Raw genomic sequence first — 16,656 nt, forward strand, 5'->3', positions numbered from 1 at the left:
TTTGGAGTTGCTGTTGGACGTCAGAAGTCGTTGAGGAACGGGGTGTTCTGATGATGTACTGCATCTTGGTGTCAGCGCTCTCCTGTCACATGTTTTCTTTTGTCTTTTGTATATATTCGCCACCTTCCCCCTCCCCTTCTGCAGCCTACATCCACTCCAACCAGATCATGGGCTGGGGAGAGAAAGCCATTGAGATCCGCTCCGTGGAAACGGGACACCTCGACGGAGTTTTCATGCACAAGCGAGCACAGCGATTGAAGTTCCTTTCGGAGAGAAACGATAAAGTGCGTTACCTCCATGATGCAACTTGCTCATCCATGATCTTACTGTTACTTTTTTTTACTCGTTCTGTTTTTTGGCTAAAATTAATGCTATATGACCCTGGAGCACAAATCCAGTTCTTAAGCTGATAGGGTATATTTGTAGCAACAGCCAAAACAATCACTGAATGGGTCAAATTTATTGATTTTTCTTTTATGCCAAAAATCATTAGCATATTAAGTAAAGATCATGTTCCATTAAGATATTTTATAAATTTCCTACCGTAAATAAATCAAAACCTAATTTCTGATTAGTAATATGTATTGCTAAGAACTTCATTTGGACAACTTCGAAGGTGATTTGTTTTTTTTTTGCACCCTCAGATTCCAGATTTTCAAAGAGTTGTATCTCGGCCAAATACTGTCTGATCCTAATAAACCAAACATCAATGGAAAACTAATTTATTCAGCTTTCAGATGATGCATAAATCTCAATTTCATGAAGTTGACCCTTATGACTGGTTTTGTGGTCCAGGATCATATATTAAAAAATGTATTAACACTTCACTTTTAAATTATGAGAGTTTTTCTATGGGTCAGTGACACTATACACTAGGTTTGTTTGTTGATTTTTTTTTTTTTATAATGTAATTTATGTTGCTATAAATTACATTTACAATGTAGCTATTTATTATTTTATTAATTTCCCTTTTTTTTTTTTTTGGTATCATTAACAATACTAAAGATTTAAGTTTATTAATTTATTTAGCATTGATTTATAATGTATTATTTTATAAAATAATTTTTAATGCTAGAAAGAGATACCTGTCCAGATATGATAATGAAGAAAAACAGCTCATAAAAAAAATATTAGCAAAATGATTGTCAAAATTCATGACACTATTTTTCAAAAAGTGATTTATAGTATATAGTAATATTTCTATTCAGTGTTTCTAAGAAAATTTTTATAAAATATAACAATGTCATAAAAACCTTTTGACCATTTTTGCACTTTCAATACTTAATAAGTTTTTGAAAGTAATGTTTTTTAAATTCTTTTTTCAAACATTTTCTTTTTTTTTACTTTGTTTTTTTTTTATCATGAATGTGTCATTGACCCATGTAGTGGATAACTTACATTTATCAGTGTTTTAGTATCATTGATATACTACTATACTATTACTATTATTTTATCAATAATTTAAATTAGTGATTTAAATGATTTTTGTGTGTTTTTTCCATTTTATTAGTTTTTTTTTTAATACTTTTAATGTATGTTTTTTAGTTATAGTACATCAAGTTAAACTAAATGAAAGTGAGAAATATTGCCTCGGCAACTAGCTGAAATAAAATACCTGAAAATAAGCCTGATTGGAAATTGAATGTAGACAGCTAAGGCAGTAGATTGTAAGAGTTTGGTCCTTTGAATGTGAATAATAGGCAATATAATAATGTCCATTCCTCCATGTGTCGCAGGTGTTCTTTGCCTCAGTCAGATCAGGAGGCAGCAGCCAAGTTTTCTTCATGACCTTGAACAGAAACTCCATGATGAATTGGTAATTCATCCCCGCCCCTCCCTGCATTGTATCTGTGGACCTTTTCTACTTTATTGAAAAGTGTGAAAAAAGGAAAGACAGGAACATCCGGGTGTGCTGGATAATCTGGCAGACGGCAAAAAGACCAAGCCTTGCTGGGACCTTCTCAGAAGAGTCAAAGACAAACCCAAAATCCACACGCCCCCGCCAACAACAATGTAGAAGAACAACCGGTCTGCGTTATTTTGATGGCTCTTTTATTAACATGCGTGGGGTTTTGGGGTTTTTGTCTGTACAAATCTCTATCTAGATTCTTCTGGAGGTGAAGACTGGAAATATGGGGAATAAGACCCACAGAGTAGAGTGAATATTTGTACTGTTAAGACACTTTTCGATAATAATTTGTCACGGTTGCGCTCGAACGTCAGTAAACCTCCCTTGCGGGATGTATCCATTGAGGCTGGTTTGTGTGATCAACCCTTTTTCTTTTTTATGTTTCAGCTTGGAATGCACACAGATATTTGTGTCATGTGGATACCACTCTAACGTCTGATATTTAAGACTTGTATGATACTTTGCCACATTATGTTGGAGCAGACAGACTTCAGGCTGTCCACAGAATGTCTTAAATATGAATTTGCAGAGCTGCTCGGTTTAATTTGTCAAGTCCAAAAGAAATGGATGTTAATGCATATTTCTATAAGGAAATGAAAATTCTACTTTTTGGGATGGAAATTGATGCCTGCTGATATTGACGTATAACGGAACTTTATAATGATTCTGAATATTCATACTGTGCATTCCTAGTTTTATCCCAAAGCTCTATAGTATTCACATTTGGAGCCTGTGGTTTGGCAATGTTTTCCTTGTGCTCAGGGAGATGGTGCTGTCGATCAGACCTTTTACATTCATTTCCATTTTCTTTACAACTTATATTATGGGGGATTTAAAGGGATAGCTCAATTAAAATTGCCATTTCAGAACTGTAAGATTTTTGTTCCTCAGTTCTACATAAAAAGAGAAGTTTATCACTCTTCAACATCATAAAAGTAGTCAATGTGCACTGTATTTCTAGTTTCTGAAGCCATATGATGTTTTGTGTGAGGAACAGGCTCAGAAAAGTTAGTGACAAACAACAGCCTGGACATTGACAAAAATATTTGAAAGACAATAATAAGACAATAAGGCTGTTTTACTGGCCCTATGAGAAAATAAATTTCCATATGGATTGGATTAGACCATTTTTATTTAAGGTCTGCGGAGTCGATTCTTGAACGCTTTATCACCACAGTGCTTAGAAAGAGTCTGAATACTTCAACTGACTGGTAAATACTACAGAGCTTTCTGTTGAAACATAAAAAAATACATTAAGATTCTGTTTAGCGTATCAGTTTCTTTGTAAGAGTGTGTGTTTGTGAATGAATGATGAGATGTAATGCTTTCCACCAATGATACAAAAATAACCATTAACATACCAGCAATCTCAGTTGTTTTAGTATCAGGAGTAACACGTGTCATTAGAATAAGAATGTGCTGCAGTTTTGTATTTTTAAGTTGGTTTTCTCGTGACTTTCAGCAAAGTGCAATAAAGGCCAAGGGAATCAAGCCTGGTGAGTCGATTGCTCACCTCTCCTCATGATGGATCTCCAACTCTTTCCAGAGGGACATTCACTATCACCCTCTGTAAATATCCACTTCCGTTTTGGAAAAAGAGTCCTGCCTCCGAATCGAATGAATTTGAACTGTGAAGTTGTGACAGAAATGTGCGACGCTGTTTGTGGTTCTGTAAGATCCACCACCTTCACGTGAAGCGGTGAACGAAGGGTAGTGTTTTGTGAGTAGAGCTTCCTTTTAGGCTACCTCGTTTCTGTTCACCTGTTGGATCGGTTCAGTTTTCTGTGTGGGTAATGACTATTGATGCCGTAAATCAAACCTTTGTAAGTGAAACAATATAAGGCAATATTCCAGATCGTAGTTTGAAAGGGGGTTATTTATTCTCTGGAGGGAGGATGGGTTGTGTCTTCTTTTAAATGCAGCCAGTAGATCAGTGAATTTTCAACATTATTCCATTATAATAGGTATATTTTCGATTGGCGATGAGGATGTTGTAATTAACAAATGTAAAATAAGGCTATGTTGTCATTCCATGTATATTCAGAGGTGATTTGAGTGTAGAGCGCCAGATAGAAATATTCAGAAATGAAAAAATAATAATAATATTCTTGGTGAAATGTCTTGTGTTACAGCCAAATCTAGTCCACACTTTAAATTAGCCTGATTCTTCAATTCGTGCAACTTTTTGATACCCACGGATGATTTTAATGGAAAATCCTTTTTTTTTTTTTTTCGTCTCTCTAATTATTTACACTTGAAGACATCCTCCGTTTATTTTTACTTTTTCATTTTTCTAGCTTTATTTGTATTTTTTTAATCAAATACTAATGTCATCATCACCATGCCAAGAATTGTAATTTATCAATTAATTTTCTTTCTTTCTTTTTTTTTTTTTTTTTTTGTTAGACCAAGCACACAACTGACATTACTTCCAAATCCAATCCACTTGATAAGTTTTATTAAACTGTTTGCATTTTTAGGATTACACAAACACAAAAAAGCCTCTAACTGCAGAATCGCCAACTTGAAGTCCTTCCAAATGACGTGGCATTTTAATCAAATAGGTGGAATCAAGATATAACAGTCCTTTATATACTTTTATATATTTTCATTACAGTTCTGTAAGGGCAATAGAGTGTGAAATTCACTTAACACAACTAGGAACTTTTGAGACTTCATGTTTTTTGTCCATCAAACTGTGAACTGAGTGAATGTGTGTGGAGGTGTGAAATGCTTATGGGGTCTTCCCATTCATTTCATCAACGGCTATGAGGTTAGTTGATCTCTTCATCTCTCATGCACCACCTTCAGTGGTAGAAAATCTTTCGACGTGTCCTTGACCTCATTTTCTTTCTTAATATGGACATTAATACTGTAAGTACATCCTTTATATTCAGGCCGAGCGGGTTTTGTTGTTTTATTTCTGTATTTCTCTTTTGTTTATGTGTATTAAAATTTTTGATTTATAGCACAACCGAGCATTCTGGATATTGGCTGTTAATTTTACGGTTGTTCCAGTGTGTGATTGGGTGTGTGTGATTTAAACACTTATTTTTAAGCATGTAAATACATCAGTTAAACAAGAAATGCAGGTATTTGACATTACAATGACAAAATGGTGAGGTTTCAAGATTACAAGCCTTCTCTGTTACAGACATTTGAAGCTGAAACTGGGCATATGTTTTGTTCTCAAAATATGCAGGCTGTAGTATTTTATAAATAGATTTTTAAGGCTATTAAACTAGAGTTTTGTTCCAAATGTAGCCTGGACTTTTAAGAGATGGTGATCTCATCTAATCTGTGCCTAGTCCATTTAGTGGGTGTTGCATTTTATTGCTTACAATTTATTACATATTGTAAATCAAACAAACAACACTCAAGTCACTCAAGTCCCCTTTGTGTCACCCACAAAACCCACAAAAAGAGCTGAATCTTCTAAACCGAATATTTTATGGTTATAAATACATTTTTTACAATCCAGTTTTCTTGATATTCTGATCCATTTTATTTATTGTTTTGTACAGTGCTTTAATGCTGGTATCTGTATTTAGAAAGAAGCAGTATTATTGCTGCTGCTTTTTAAAGGGACCGTTTTCTTCAGTTGTATTCTGGATTAGTTTGTTTTAGAGAAATATGAAATCTATATTATGTCAGAGATGCTTTAATATGAGTGCTTTATTTGATTTTTTTTTTGTTTGTTTTCTAATTTGAATGCAGTATTGTTTAGTGCTTTTTCCTTATGAAATAAATTCACCCCTGAAAACTGCGAAAATGTTATACCATAGGGTTGTTTGTGGATCTAGTCTTGTTAATCTAATACTCAGTGTGTTTATGTTTAAAGAGGAAAACCACAGAGAGAAGACTGCATATCAAATGTGATGGCAAAGCAGGTTGGTGGATCAGTCTAGAAAAGCTATAGCAATAATGAGCATTACTGATTTTGTCAGTCTTCATGTTAGACCCTTTTCTACTTTGACTGAAACTCCAGTTTTTGATCTTATTCAGACGGAGTCAAGCGTTTCTGAAAGAGGAGAATGTGAAATGGAAAAATGGAAATTTTAAATTTTGGAAACTCACCCATTGTGTTCACTTGTCACCAAAAACTGACCGTTTCTTTGCTTTTTTTTTCTTTTTTAAGAATAAATTGACACCTCAAACCAGACCGTGTGCTGTTCTTTTTTATTTTATAATAGATTCTGTAATATTATTTTATAATAAGAATTATAAATTAAATTGCATATATGAAATACTAAGTATATTTTCATAATAAGCCATCTATTGTGTTTTGTCTTCTGCAATTTGGACGTTTGTTGCAAGCCTCTAACCTATTGTCAGCCAAAAGATTGTTTTTAAAAAGACGTCTGCAACCAAGCATGCATTTAATTATTAAAAATTAATACTGTGAAACATTATTACAACTTTAATGTGTTCTAATTTAATAGCCTGTATTTTAAGATGTGATTTATTTCTGTTATGGCAAAGCTGTATTACTCCAGTCTTCAGTGTCACATGATCCTTCAGATAACATTTTGCAAGCATGAGCTTAGTTATTCTTCCCTTTTGGTCGGCAGTGCGTGTGTACACACACACATCAAATGACGTTTTAGCCAGCATGCTGACGTTTTAGCAAGCATTTTGCATGCTTGCTAAAATGTCATTTAACGTAAAAGTGGCATCCTAAGCGCTGAGAGGCACTAATCACAAACTACAGGCCCAGTTTATCCTCGCGTCTGCAGAAGAAGAGGAATCCCGCCCACTATACGGATGCCGCATTAAAATTGGCCGCGCTTGCGCGTTGACGTTCCTTTTTTTTCTTGGAAGTAAGTGCTGCATGTAGCGTGTTTGAATTGTGACGAAAGATTACACTGAACTTTTTAAGTGTCGGTGCTGTTTTTAAAAAGCTGTCGGGCTCGAACGCGTGCTTCTTGCCGTTGAACGTAACCGGCTCGTCTTGAGAAAACGCGTTGCGGCGGTTCTTTAAGGAGCGGCTCTCTAGTTCGCAGGCCGCGAGCAAGCACAGCACAGCACGCGCGAGGCCTTTCCCCGCGCGCACTGACTTGACTGAAAAGAGGCACGTGAGAAACTTGGGCTAAAACCGCACAAGATCCGTTTATCCTTTGTTACTTTATAGCTTGCCGGTCGTTGTTCTACTATCTGTGTTTCAAATGTTATTCTGTTATACAGAACGGAAGAACGGGGCGTTAGCCTCTTAGCCGAGTCATTGATCAGCGGCGAAACCACGTTGACGTGCGCCACGCGAATTAGACCCGTTTCGCGCGGCGTACTGTTCGCTTTTTTTGTAAACAGTGACGTGGAATTAACGAGTTCCTTCGCGTAGTATTGTTTTAGTGAGTGTTACTGATTAAAGTGTTATAAATTGCATTGGCATACCATCTGTCCTGATTCGGCGTGGTCTTTGTTTAAACCGAGTGCAAAATAGCGGCTGTTAAGTGTCATTTGACGCTCGTTAGGTATTTAAACGACACATTTTAAAACGTAAACAATTATTAGTTGAGGTTTGATCGAGTTTAGTCGTTAAATTGAATCGGATCAGTTATGTGGTGAAATAAGAGCAGCGTAATGCGGCAGGTTTGGCTGCTAGTGCAAACAAAAATCGATTCAAGTTTTTTTTTTTTTTTCTATTTTTAGGAGTTGTTTAACCTTTTGGAGAGTGGTTTATAGTAAACTAACGTTACATTTTATCTTGCGCTATTAAGTTAGTAAACCTGACTATAGACAAGTCGTACATTGGAAAGTTTGCTCATCCACACGTGACTTGATCATGATGTTCTTATGTGTTTGAGAGCATTCTAAAATAAAAACGTACTAATGTCCAGTTATCTCTTTTAGTGCCCCCTGTTTAGATCCCCATCATGGCAGATCCAGATCTTGATTTCACCAGCGGAGATGCCGGGGCTTCGACCACTTACCCCATGCAGTGCAGCGCCCTGCGCAAGAACGGGTTCGTGGTTCTGAAGGGTCGTCCCTGCAAGATTGTCGAAATGTCCACTTCCAAGACTGGCAAGCATGGTCACGCAAAGGTAATATTTAGATTTCTTTGGCATGGCTGTTTTTAACCTACTTTTGTTTGTTATTAGTGTTAAGTACAATGTTTGTTTACAGGTTCACATGGTTGGAATTGACATTTTCACAAATAAAAAGTATGAAGATATCTGCCCCTCCACCCACAACATGGACGTGCCTAACATCAAAAGAAATGACTACCAGGTGAGATGTGCATGGCTTCGTAAAATTCAAGCTTTATAGGGTGAAAACCACATGTCCTTTCTAATGGGAATTCATGTACTTCATTTACCCTAAAGTTTTCCTGAGCTTTTGTTGTGTGTAATAAAGGCAAACTTTGGTAAACTCTCCAAAACAGTGACTTTGGTTAGTTTTATTCAGGATTTAGATATCATCATGCTTTCTGTTATTGTTCCTGAATGCATTTTATTTTTTGCTTCATTTAATAAGCTAGAAAATTAAATTTGCTGGGGTTAGGTGAAATGTTGTTGTTGTGCATTTGGAGCAATATTAGATTTTTTTTTTTTTTTTTTTTTTTGGCGGCTCTGCATATGTCATTTCATCTTAATTGGTTGTCTGAGAATCTTTTCCACCAGGGCAATAAAATGTATATTTTGGCTTTTCATGATACTTTAGCCTAGATGCTTATTCCATTTCTTTTCCTTTAAATTGTCTTTTGCCCTACTAGCTGGTTGATATCAGTGAGGGATTCCTTTCTCTTATGATGGACAACGGAGACGTGCGTGAAGACCTGCGTGTGCCAGAAGGTGACCTGGGCAAAGAAATTGAAAGCAAATTTGCAGCTAGTGAAGAGATGTTGGTAAGCACACCAGTTTGAATGAATACATTTAGTCCTTTTAGCTGTGGTTTTTTTTTTTTTTTGTCATTGTAGCCCACTCATTGTTTTCTTTGTTTGGCAGGTTACTGTGCTTTCAGCTATGGGCGAAGAATCTGCTGTGGCTGTCAAACCCATGACCAAATAGGAAGAAAGACTGGGCTGCTCAGGCTGCAACATGCTACACTTTAACAAATCTCTTGCATTTGTTTTTTTTTTTTTTTTTTTGGTTTTATTTGGCACCAAAGCTATGGCCTTCACAAACAACCTCAACATTTTTTTGTTGTGATTTGTTCCTTTTTTCTCCTTCCAATACTATGCTGGACTTGTGGGGTCAGTCAGCATTCTCTTGGGTAAGAGGTTTAATACTGTCAGTGTGTTTACCCCCTCAACCTCCCCCTCAAGTTATTACAAATTACATTCCTGAATGTTAAATAATGGGATCCATTTTTGTGTTCTTGAATTTCTTCACCGTAATTAGTGTGCAGGATTTAAGCAAGGTGTTGCGAAGATAGGAAACCCCAACTGACATGGAACTTTTTTTTTTTTCTCCCTCTCTGGGTGCCATACTTTTACTTTTCTCCTTACATGATCTATGCCATGCTGGCACTATAGTTAATTTCTCTCAATTGAAGGCCCCCCTCCTGCCCCAAAGTGAGATGCACACTGGTAGTTGGCACTTCCTTGTACTTGCAGTACTTTTAAAAGTACCTTTTCAAGTAAAAGCGCTATGACAGAGAAATAAACTCCAGCGAAATGTCCTCTTAAATGCCAGTCTCTTATTGTTCAGAAGTGGAAAGGATGTGATGGCCATGTGCGAATACCTCTGTAACGCAATAGCATAGTCATTGATGACCTTAAATAAAGTGTTGAAGCCTGTATTTGTCTCCAGGTAGGCTCCTATCAGTGCTGCCCCAGAATGAACTTGAGGACTAAATCTTTTTTGAGTTCTAATCTTCCTTTGTTCACCCGAGGCCTTTGTCACATGACTGGAGAGAGCAAAAAATAAAAACTTAATAGATTACTATTCCTTTTTTTTTTTTTTTTTTTTTTTTTTTTAGTGACACTTGATCAGGATTAAAACGAGCCCCAGAAGGCTGGTTAAAGGTGTTTTTTCATAGTTACAGCAGATATTCTTCTGGTAAAATTTAACACATTGTATTACAGTCTGGTGAATGAATATCCTACATGTGTAAATTCAGGGGAAAATTACCTAGTCTAACTTGTCTGATCATTCTGGAAAAATCCATCAAATAAGGTGCTCATGTTATTCTAGAAGTAGAAAGTGTCTATTTTGATGCTATGCTTTTGGGTTCCTCACAACCTGCAATGTTTATTTTCTCCAACTAAAAAGGTATATACATTTTATATTACACATGTATAAAAACATTTTCAAACATCTATTGTATGGTTTTAAATGTTAAATAGATTAAAGAATTTAAATAGGCAAAATGACATGAGACATCATTTTAGAAAGTGAGGACAGTAACTAGGAAAGACTGAAAGCTTTGTTGGGTTGGGCTGGGCTGCCAAATCCTCTGCATGGGAGGAGCCAAATGCTCATTTCCCATTTGAGGCCTGGTGCCCAGACAACACTGACTGACCAAAAGTATTGCAATTCAGTACTGGAGACAGACATGTGGCACTGCAGTCTATTCAAACTCAATCTTCATCCACCTACTGGCTCCCACTGAGTGATTTCTCAAAGCCAATGTGAATTATATGTTGAGTAACATCTTAATGTGTATAATTCAAATAAATTAGTTTACAGTTTTGCTGTTGTGTAGCTGAGCAACATTAAAATGAAAATTGTATATACAGAAATCTGTACCTATCAAATTTGTTCAAGAGCAGAAATCTGCCCAATAACTGGCAAGTCAGGTTGTGCCCATGTGCTTCCTGAGGGCTCACTCAATATAGCCTTGTGTCTGCACAATGATGTATGAATGAGTCACGCTTCCTCAGTAGCTAAGCAGAGCCGGGTCTCTCCCTTCTCTATTCAATGTGTGTTCATTTTAATGCTTGAAAAGCCTAGTTGTGGTTTATGTTTTTGTGATTGTTGTTTGCATGTTAAGCCAGCTACATCCATATACAATATTATCTACAGAGCCATGCAGCATATCTATGTTTTCCATACTACAATATGCACAAAATAAAATCATTGTCAAAAGTAATACATAACTTTAAATGCTTGCATATACCTAGTGAAACAGAAATGCTATATGATACAATTGTATTATATTGCAATAATAAATGTTTCATGTATAAATATAACTTCACATTCAAAATGAACAATATTCTCTAATCGGTTCTTTCGATCAGTTCGTTTCGAGAAACTGATTCTATGACGTCAGTCGTCAGACATAATTACGTATTTTCCCTACTGTCTATGAGAAAAGTACGTTTTCATTGTGTCGTTCTGCTGTTTAGCTTACTTTTCTCCCAGTCTGTGAAATCTACATATTATACAAATCGTTTATGTTATGTTTCACTGATTCATTCAAAAGAGCCGACTCATTCAACCGAACGATTCATTCACAAATCGAACGCCGCCGAACTGAAAACATGAATCCTTCCCTACTGGTAGCCAATCAAATGCGAGAAACCTTCGTGAACTCTTACGCGGACCTACGCCACTTCCTCTTTCACGCCAACCTCTCCAAGATGGCACCGGTACGTGTCGACCGGAGACCGGTCTTAATAGTTAAATGCGTTTTATTTTTTGTTTTGTATGATTAAAATATGAAATACATTAAATGTCTATGTCCTGTATTAACCAGAGTTATTTTTTTGCAAAAATGGATCATATTATTAAAACATTAGTTTGACTTTCTAGTGGGAGACACGCGGATGAGCATTTTAGCGTGACAACCATTCAAACGCATTTGGTTCACGATGAGAGAATTATAGTAGTGTGTTACATGAGTTAATTTGTTTTTATAAGATTATTAGTTTATAAACAAGTATGAATTACGAGTGCAGTATTAAACTGAGAAAAATATATTTTAATTTAGTACTTATGTATTTTCTCCTTCTTTTTTTTTTTTTTTAGAAAAGGCAGACTGTTGTGAAAAAGAATAAAAAGGGTGTTTCCTGGAAGTTCACCCTTGATTGTACTCACCCTGTCGAGGATGGGATCCTTGACTCTGCCAACTTTGTAAGTTGTATAAAAAAAACGATGATAGAAACGCATGATTTATGGGCATGGAAAACCTGAAAATGTAATTACATTTCCAGACATGGTATAAAGTCTTTAAAATTTCTGTGCTGAAAAAAAAAAGTTTGTTTGCATTGGCTAGAAAACCAAATTAATGCTTTATTTGTTCTTGTTAAATGATTTAAACATTCAAATTATGTTCCTTTAAATCTATTTGTTTCCGATCCAATTCTGATTTTTATTTTTATAATAACAAAGCGTCCTTTATTGCCTGTTATGATTGATGTCCAGGTAGTTACATCACTAACGCTGTGCCCTAACTAGGGTTCCCTTCCCTAGTTAAATGCCTAGGGTTCTCTTCCCTAGTGGTCATGCTGTTTTATTACTAACAGGAAACCTTTCTGAAAGAGAAGGTGAAGGTTAATGGCAAAACGGGCAACATGGGAAATGTAGTGCAAATTGTGCGTCAGAAGAACAAAATCAGCGTCACATCAGAGAAGCAGTTCTCTAAAAGGTGAGATTCGGTACATCAGCTGACTCGGCAGGCTTATGTCTATTGTTAGTGTTCTTTTTAAAGTCTTTGTATGTGTACTAACAACCCCATGTTCCTCAGGTATCTTAAGTACCTCACAAAGAAGTACCTGAAGAAGAACAACCTGCGAGACTGGCTGAGGGTGGTGGCGTCGGATAAGGAAAGCTACGAGCTGCGCTACTTCCAGATCAGTCAAGATGATGAATCTGATGCTGATGAATGAAAGCTCTGTCTTGAAAAATGTTTGAGTGTATCAAGGTCCTGTATTAGCTGTCACATCTTCAAATGCAGGGCTGCTTGTTTCGATATCTGCTTGTAAATAAAATGATACACAGAAATTGAGTGGCATGTGTTTTCAATGGTAGTAAATGTTTAATGTAGTAGGCTTGATTTATAATCAAGGTGGAACAAGGATAAAAGAGTTCCAAAGGATTCATTAACAGACATGTTGCCAGTGGTGTCTGATAATAGAGATTATATTGTAGGGGTGAAACTAACTATTAATCATTACAGTAGAAGCAATCATTGCAGGAGTGTTATTGCAATATTTAAACAGTTTAGTTGCCTTATAATTTATAATTTTCTTTATAGTTTTTGTCATGAATGTTGAGGGTTTTTTAGGAACTCTGTAAATGTATCTGCATTTAATAATTTCTGAAGAAACCTTTCAGAAGTAAAAGAATACAGAGCTCCTTTGTTTTTTTTCCCCATAATTTAATTGCATCAGAAGATGCAACAACTAACTGTTGCTTTAAGAATTGGGATTACAGAGGCCATTCTCAAATGTAATCGATATGAACGTTTGATTTTTTTATTTGATTTTGAAGAAAGATATGAAAACACTGAAAAAATGGTATGTTGTGTTGCAAGTTGAAAGTGTATTTTAAATGTGATTGATTACACATTTGAACTGTTTAAATTTGTTGTTAAATTAAGGTAAGATATTTTTTTCTGGCTGTTGACAGTATTTTCTGATTTATGGAATGATAAAATGAAATATCCAAAATCCACTTTGTAAAAAATATTTATAGTGATATTTAAATGTTTTCCTGTGGTGTCTTGCCTTTAATATTAAGTTATATAAAAAAATGAATAGCTAAAATGCTATTACTGCCATTGATATTGATCTCCCAAATGTTAACCTTGTTAATTAAATCTCTCATTGATAGCATTACATTTTATCTTTAACAAATTCTTCACCTAAGGTCAAAGGTTAGTGAAAATCTTATCAATAGACCGGTAGAGCAATAGAAACGTCTGGAATTAAATGCATTTGCATTGATATGGTTGACTTTGCTATAAAGACCTTCAGTGTGAAAGGCAGCCAGAGCTAGAGCCTTTATCCTGTTACCAGGATGACATCTAATGCTCTGCACAGAGAAGAAGCTGAAGCAGCACTATGGCCCAGCAATGGGAGGAAACGTATTAGAGAGCGATTTCGTGCAACTTTGGCAGGACTCCTGGAGCTGGAGGTCTTGAGAGTTAGACACAAATTAATGGTGGAGACGGCCCTAGGAAAAACCAAGGTTGATCCTAAAGATTCAATGTCAACAATTATCCAACAGAGACCGCATGATTACTGGGTGGATAAAGACTCATTCAGACTAAAGCTCAAGCGCAGTTTTTCTGAAGAGGCTGTTAATGAAACTAGAAAATCCAAGGGCCTTTTGTCACGTTTCAGTCATTCATCTGAAGACCTGCTTCATCATCAGTGCCTGAGGGAAAGAAGCTGGCATAACCGAGAACTTCATTCGCACATGCAAAGTCAATCCAGGTCAAGCTCAGGTTTTTTGCGACTTTGGAGATGTTTTTACCCCCTCTGACTGTGATGAAACCATCAGCTCTCTCTCCACCTCTTTGGCCTCCTTGAAATACAAGAACACTCTCGGAGATGGAGAATGTTTCGTGGATGAGGAACCTCAGAGGAGCCGACCCATTCTATTACAAGAGCACACAGGAGTTCAATCCCATTTCTCAGATGAGACGATTACTAAAGATGTTTTCCAATCTGTGGCGGATCTGTTTCCAGACTCGCACTGGCCAGATGTTTACGACATACTTCAATCCAAAGTTGTTTTGCAACCCACCTACCGTTCTGATCTTCCAGGTCACCAGGGCATGGAAGTGTATCGCTATCCCAGTCCACTGCATGCTGTGGCCCTGCAAAGTCCACTATATGCACCAAAAAGCCCCCAGAACAACTGGAAAAACAATGGAAGACATTTTTCCGGAAGCACTACAAGCTCTTTACTGAGACCATGCTTGAAGGTTTCAGAACATTCATGTTGTCTTGCAAAATCCACCTATTTATCATCCAACTTACTAAAGAAACATAGCAATTCTTTGGGCAGGAACATGGACGTTGAGAAGCACAGACGTGAGGAGATCATTCTGAAACGAGCCAGAGGTCAATTCCACAGTCATAGCGCTGCACCAAAGATGGAGGAATGACCTCATGGCCAAAGAGAGGCATGTACCGCACCAGCTCCTTGCACAGAAACAAACCATCCTTCTATTCTTTTCAGTCCATGCATCTGCAGAAAACCAGAGAAGATGTGTGTGAAGCTGCAACGAGCACACCAACCACCATGCAAGCTGTGAAAAGACAAAATTTATAAAACATTACCATGAGACAAATACCTGCTTTGACCAACTTGATCATGTGCAAACAAGAGTCTTCAAAGTAATCCAAAGCTTAAAAGTAAGGACATGATGCACAAGAGAAATGGAAAAGACAATGTGACCTGTTCCATGAAGATATTTTGTAAATTTTTGATTAGTAGTATGCTTTGCTAAGAACAACTTTAAAGGCGATTTTCCCAACATTTAAATTTTTTTTTTGGCGCCCTCAGATTTTCAAATAGTTGTATCTCAGCCAAATACTGTCCAATCCTAACAAACCACACATCAATCAATTGAAGCGTAATTATTCATCTTTCAGGTGCTATATAAATCTCAATAATAAAATAAAAAATTAAAACCTTTATGACTGGGTTTGTGGTCCAGGGTCACAAATAATTGCAAATAACTGTTAGTAATTGTTAAAAACTCGTTTATTATCTGTGATCATTCAACGTGATTAAACAGTGCATGTAAAAACATTATCTTCCTCTGTGAATAAATCATATTGTTATGTGGCATGTATGTTATCGTATATTCTCTTTGCGAGAAAGCTCAACTATAGAGGTTAAAATTAGTTACAAAAATAAAGAAAATACATTAAAACACTAGCAAAGTAAGCCTATAATCAAATCACTCTTATTTACAACTATTTACAACGCTTTTTTTTCTCACGTTTAATCTAATAAATGTTAAGTATGAATACATATAAGCATTAAAGTACGTATTTTGTTCTGTAGCCACGGTTCTTAAACGTTTTCAGTTAAGATATAAATTTACATCAGTAACGCTAAGTGTGTCAAGAAATGGAGTTCGTTTGAGGAGGTGAGGAGGTTTCCATTATGATCATTAATATGTGAGTATAGCAAAGCGTTAAAAAAATTACTTAAATATTCCTCATATTGGTCTCAATTGAATTGTTCACCCGAGTGTCTTTAGAATTCCCTTTATCTTCTCGCGTTGTAATCACATGCTCATTCATATTTTTACTTAGCATATCCGTTCATATCCACCAGATGTCAGCAGAGATCTGCAGTTTTGTTTTCAAGTTTAATGTACACACACACACACACACACACATACACACACACACACACCACACATATATATATATATATACACATATATATACATATATATATATATATATATATACTAATCCCTTCTTTGTTTTGCTCAGTCTAACTTCATTTCTAACATAAACCAAACCACATACAGGCGTTTAAAATCTTTTGTCTTTTTCGACAGCTTACAGTACAGTACAGTACAGTACAGTTATGTATGAAAAATATTGTTCCACTGACCTAGCCTAGTTGGCCAAAGTTCAGGTTGTTCTAAAGAAATGCCACGCAAGAGCTATGTCTTCAGAACATTGGGGAAAAAACAATTTGTCTGTTTTCACAGGATTGTGGAATAACAGATACTGCTGTGTGTCAATAAGTCAGAGCGCAGAAGCTGTAAAAATGTCGTCTGACAAGGTTTTTGATATGGGAGTCAAAGGGCATATAAGGAAATATTTGAAAGCAAATATTGCATAGCCAAAACCAATTTTGTAACATATTACAGAGTACTGTTTTTTT

The 16,656-nt window shown here is 36.1% G+C and overlaps 3 protein-coding genes across 9 annotated transcripts in view; all 3 read left to right on the top strand.

Annotated features, from left to right (window-relative positions):
- Nucleotides 1–6,069, top strand: part of LOC113042385 (TRAF2 and NCK-interacting protein kinase-like) — a 38,264-nt gene extending 32,195 nt beyond the window's left edge. For all 6 annotated transcript variants that reach the window (XM_026201211.1, XM_026201214.1, XM_026201213.1 and 3 more), the window contains 2 exons: nucleotides 145–284; nucleotides 1,737–6,069. In XM_026201211.1, coding sequence (XP_026056996.1) covers nucleotides 145–284; nucleotides 1,737–1,820 — 224 coding nt within the window. In that variant the 3' untranslated portion in view covers nucleotides 1,821–6,069. The remainder of the gene's footprint in view (nucleotides 1–144; nucleotides 285–1,736) is intronic.
- Nucleotides 6,070–6,608: 539 nt separating this feature from the next.
- On the top strand, nucleotides 6,609–8,964 carry LOC113042386 (eukaryotic translation initiation factor 5A-1-like). Of its 2 annotated transcripts, none has more exons than XM_026201218.1 (5): nucleotides 6,609–6,729; nucleotides 7,760–7,950; nucleotides 8,033–8,137; nucleotides 8,622–8,753; nucleotides 8,854–8,964. In XM_026201218.1, exons 2-5 carry the CDS (start codon nucleotides 7,783–7,785, stop codon nucleotides 8,914–8,916), a joined length of 468 nt encoding a protein of 155 aa, XP_026057003.1. In that variant the 5' UTR covers nucleotides 6,609–6,729; nucleotides 7,760–7,782; the 3' UTR covers nucleotides 8,917–8,964. The 2 variants fall into 2 exon arrangements, with proteins under 2 accessions (XP_026057003.1, XP_026057004.1); XM_026201219.1 differs by lacking the exon at nucleotides 6,609–6,729 and adding an exon at nucleotides 6,769–6,980.
- Nucleotides 8,965–11,369: 2,405 nt separating this feature from the next.
- On the top strand, nucleotides 11,370–12,799 carry LOC113042387 (60S ribosomal protein L22-like 1). The gene is made up of 4 exons (XM_026201220.1): nucleotides 11,370–11,441; nucleotides 11,821–11,925; nucleotides 12,318–12,439; nucleotides 12,539–12,799. The coding sequence occupies exons 1-4, from the start codon at nucleotides 11,433–11,435 to the stop codon at nucleotides 12,678–12,680; spliced, it is 378 nt and encodes a 125-aa protein (XP_026057005.1). The 5' UTR covers nucleotides 11,370–11,432; the 3' UTR covers nucleotides 12,681–12,799.
- Nucleotides 12,800–16,656: the final 3,857 nt, after the last annotated feature.

This window comes from Carassius auratus, chromosome 24, assembly GCF_003368295.1.
Source record: "Carassius auratus strain Wakin chromosome 24, ASM336829v1, whole genome shotgun sequence".
NCBI classification, from domain to species: domain Eukaryota; kingdom Metazoa; phylum Chordata; class Actinopteri; order Cypriniformes; family Cyprinidae; genus Carassius; species Carassius auratus.

Bases quoted from the DNA above. Each gene is read 5' to 3' on its own strand.
- LOC113042386 (XM_026201218.1), top strand. From the start codon at position 7,783: ATGGCAGATCCAGATCTTGATTTCACCAGCGGAGATGCCGGGGCTTCG. The intron at 7,951-8,032 runs GTAATATTTAGA...GTTTGTTTACAG, and splicing joins GCAAGCATGGTCACGCAAAG to GTTCACATGGTTGGAATTGA. The intron at 8,754-8,853 runs GTAAGCACACCA...TTTGTTTGGCAG, and splicing joins CAGCTAGTGAAGAGATGTTG to GTTACTGTGCTTTCAGCTAT.
- LOC113042387 (XM_026201220.1), top strand. The intron at 11,926-12,317 runs GTAAGTTGTATA...TATTACTAACAG, and splicing joins TCCTTGACTCTGCCAACTTT to GAAACCTTTCTGAAAGAGAA. The intron at 12,440-12,538 runs GTGAGATTCGGT...CATGTTCCTCAG, and splicing joins GAGAAGCAGTTCTCTAAAAG to GTATCTTAAGTACCTCACAA.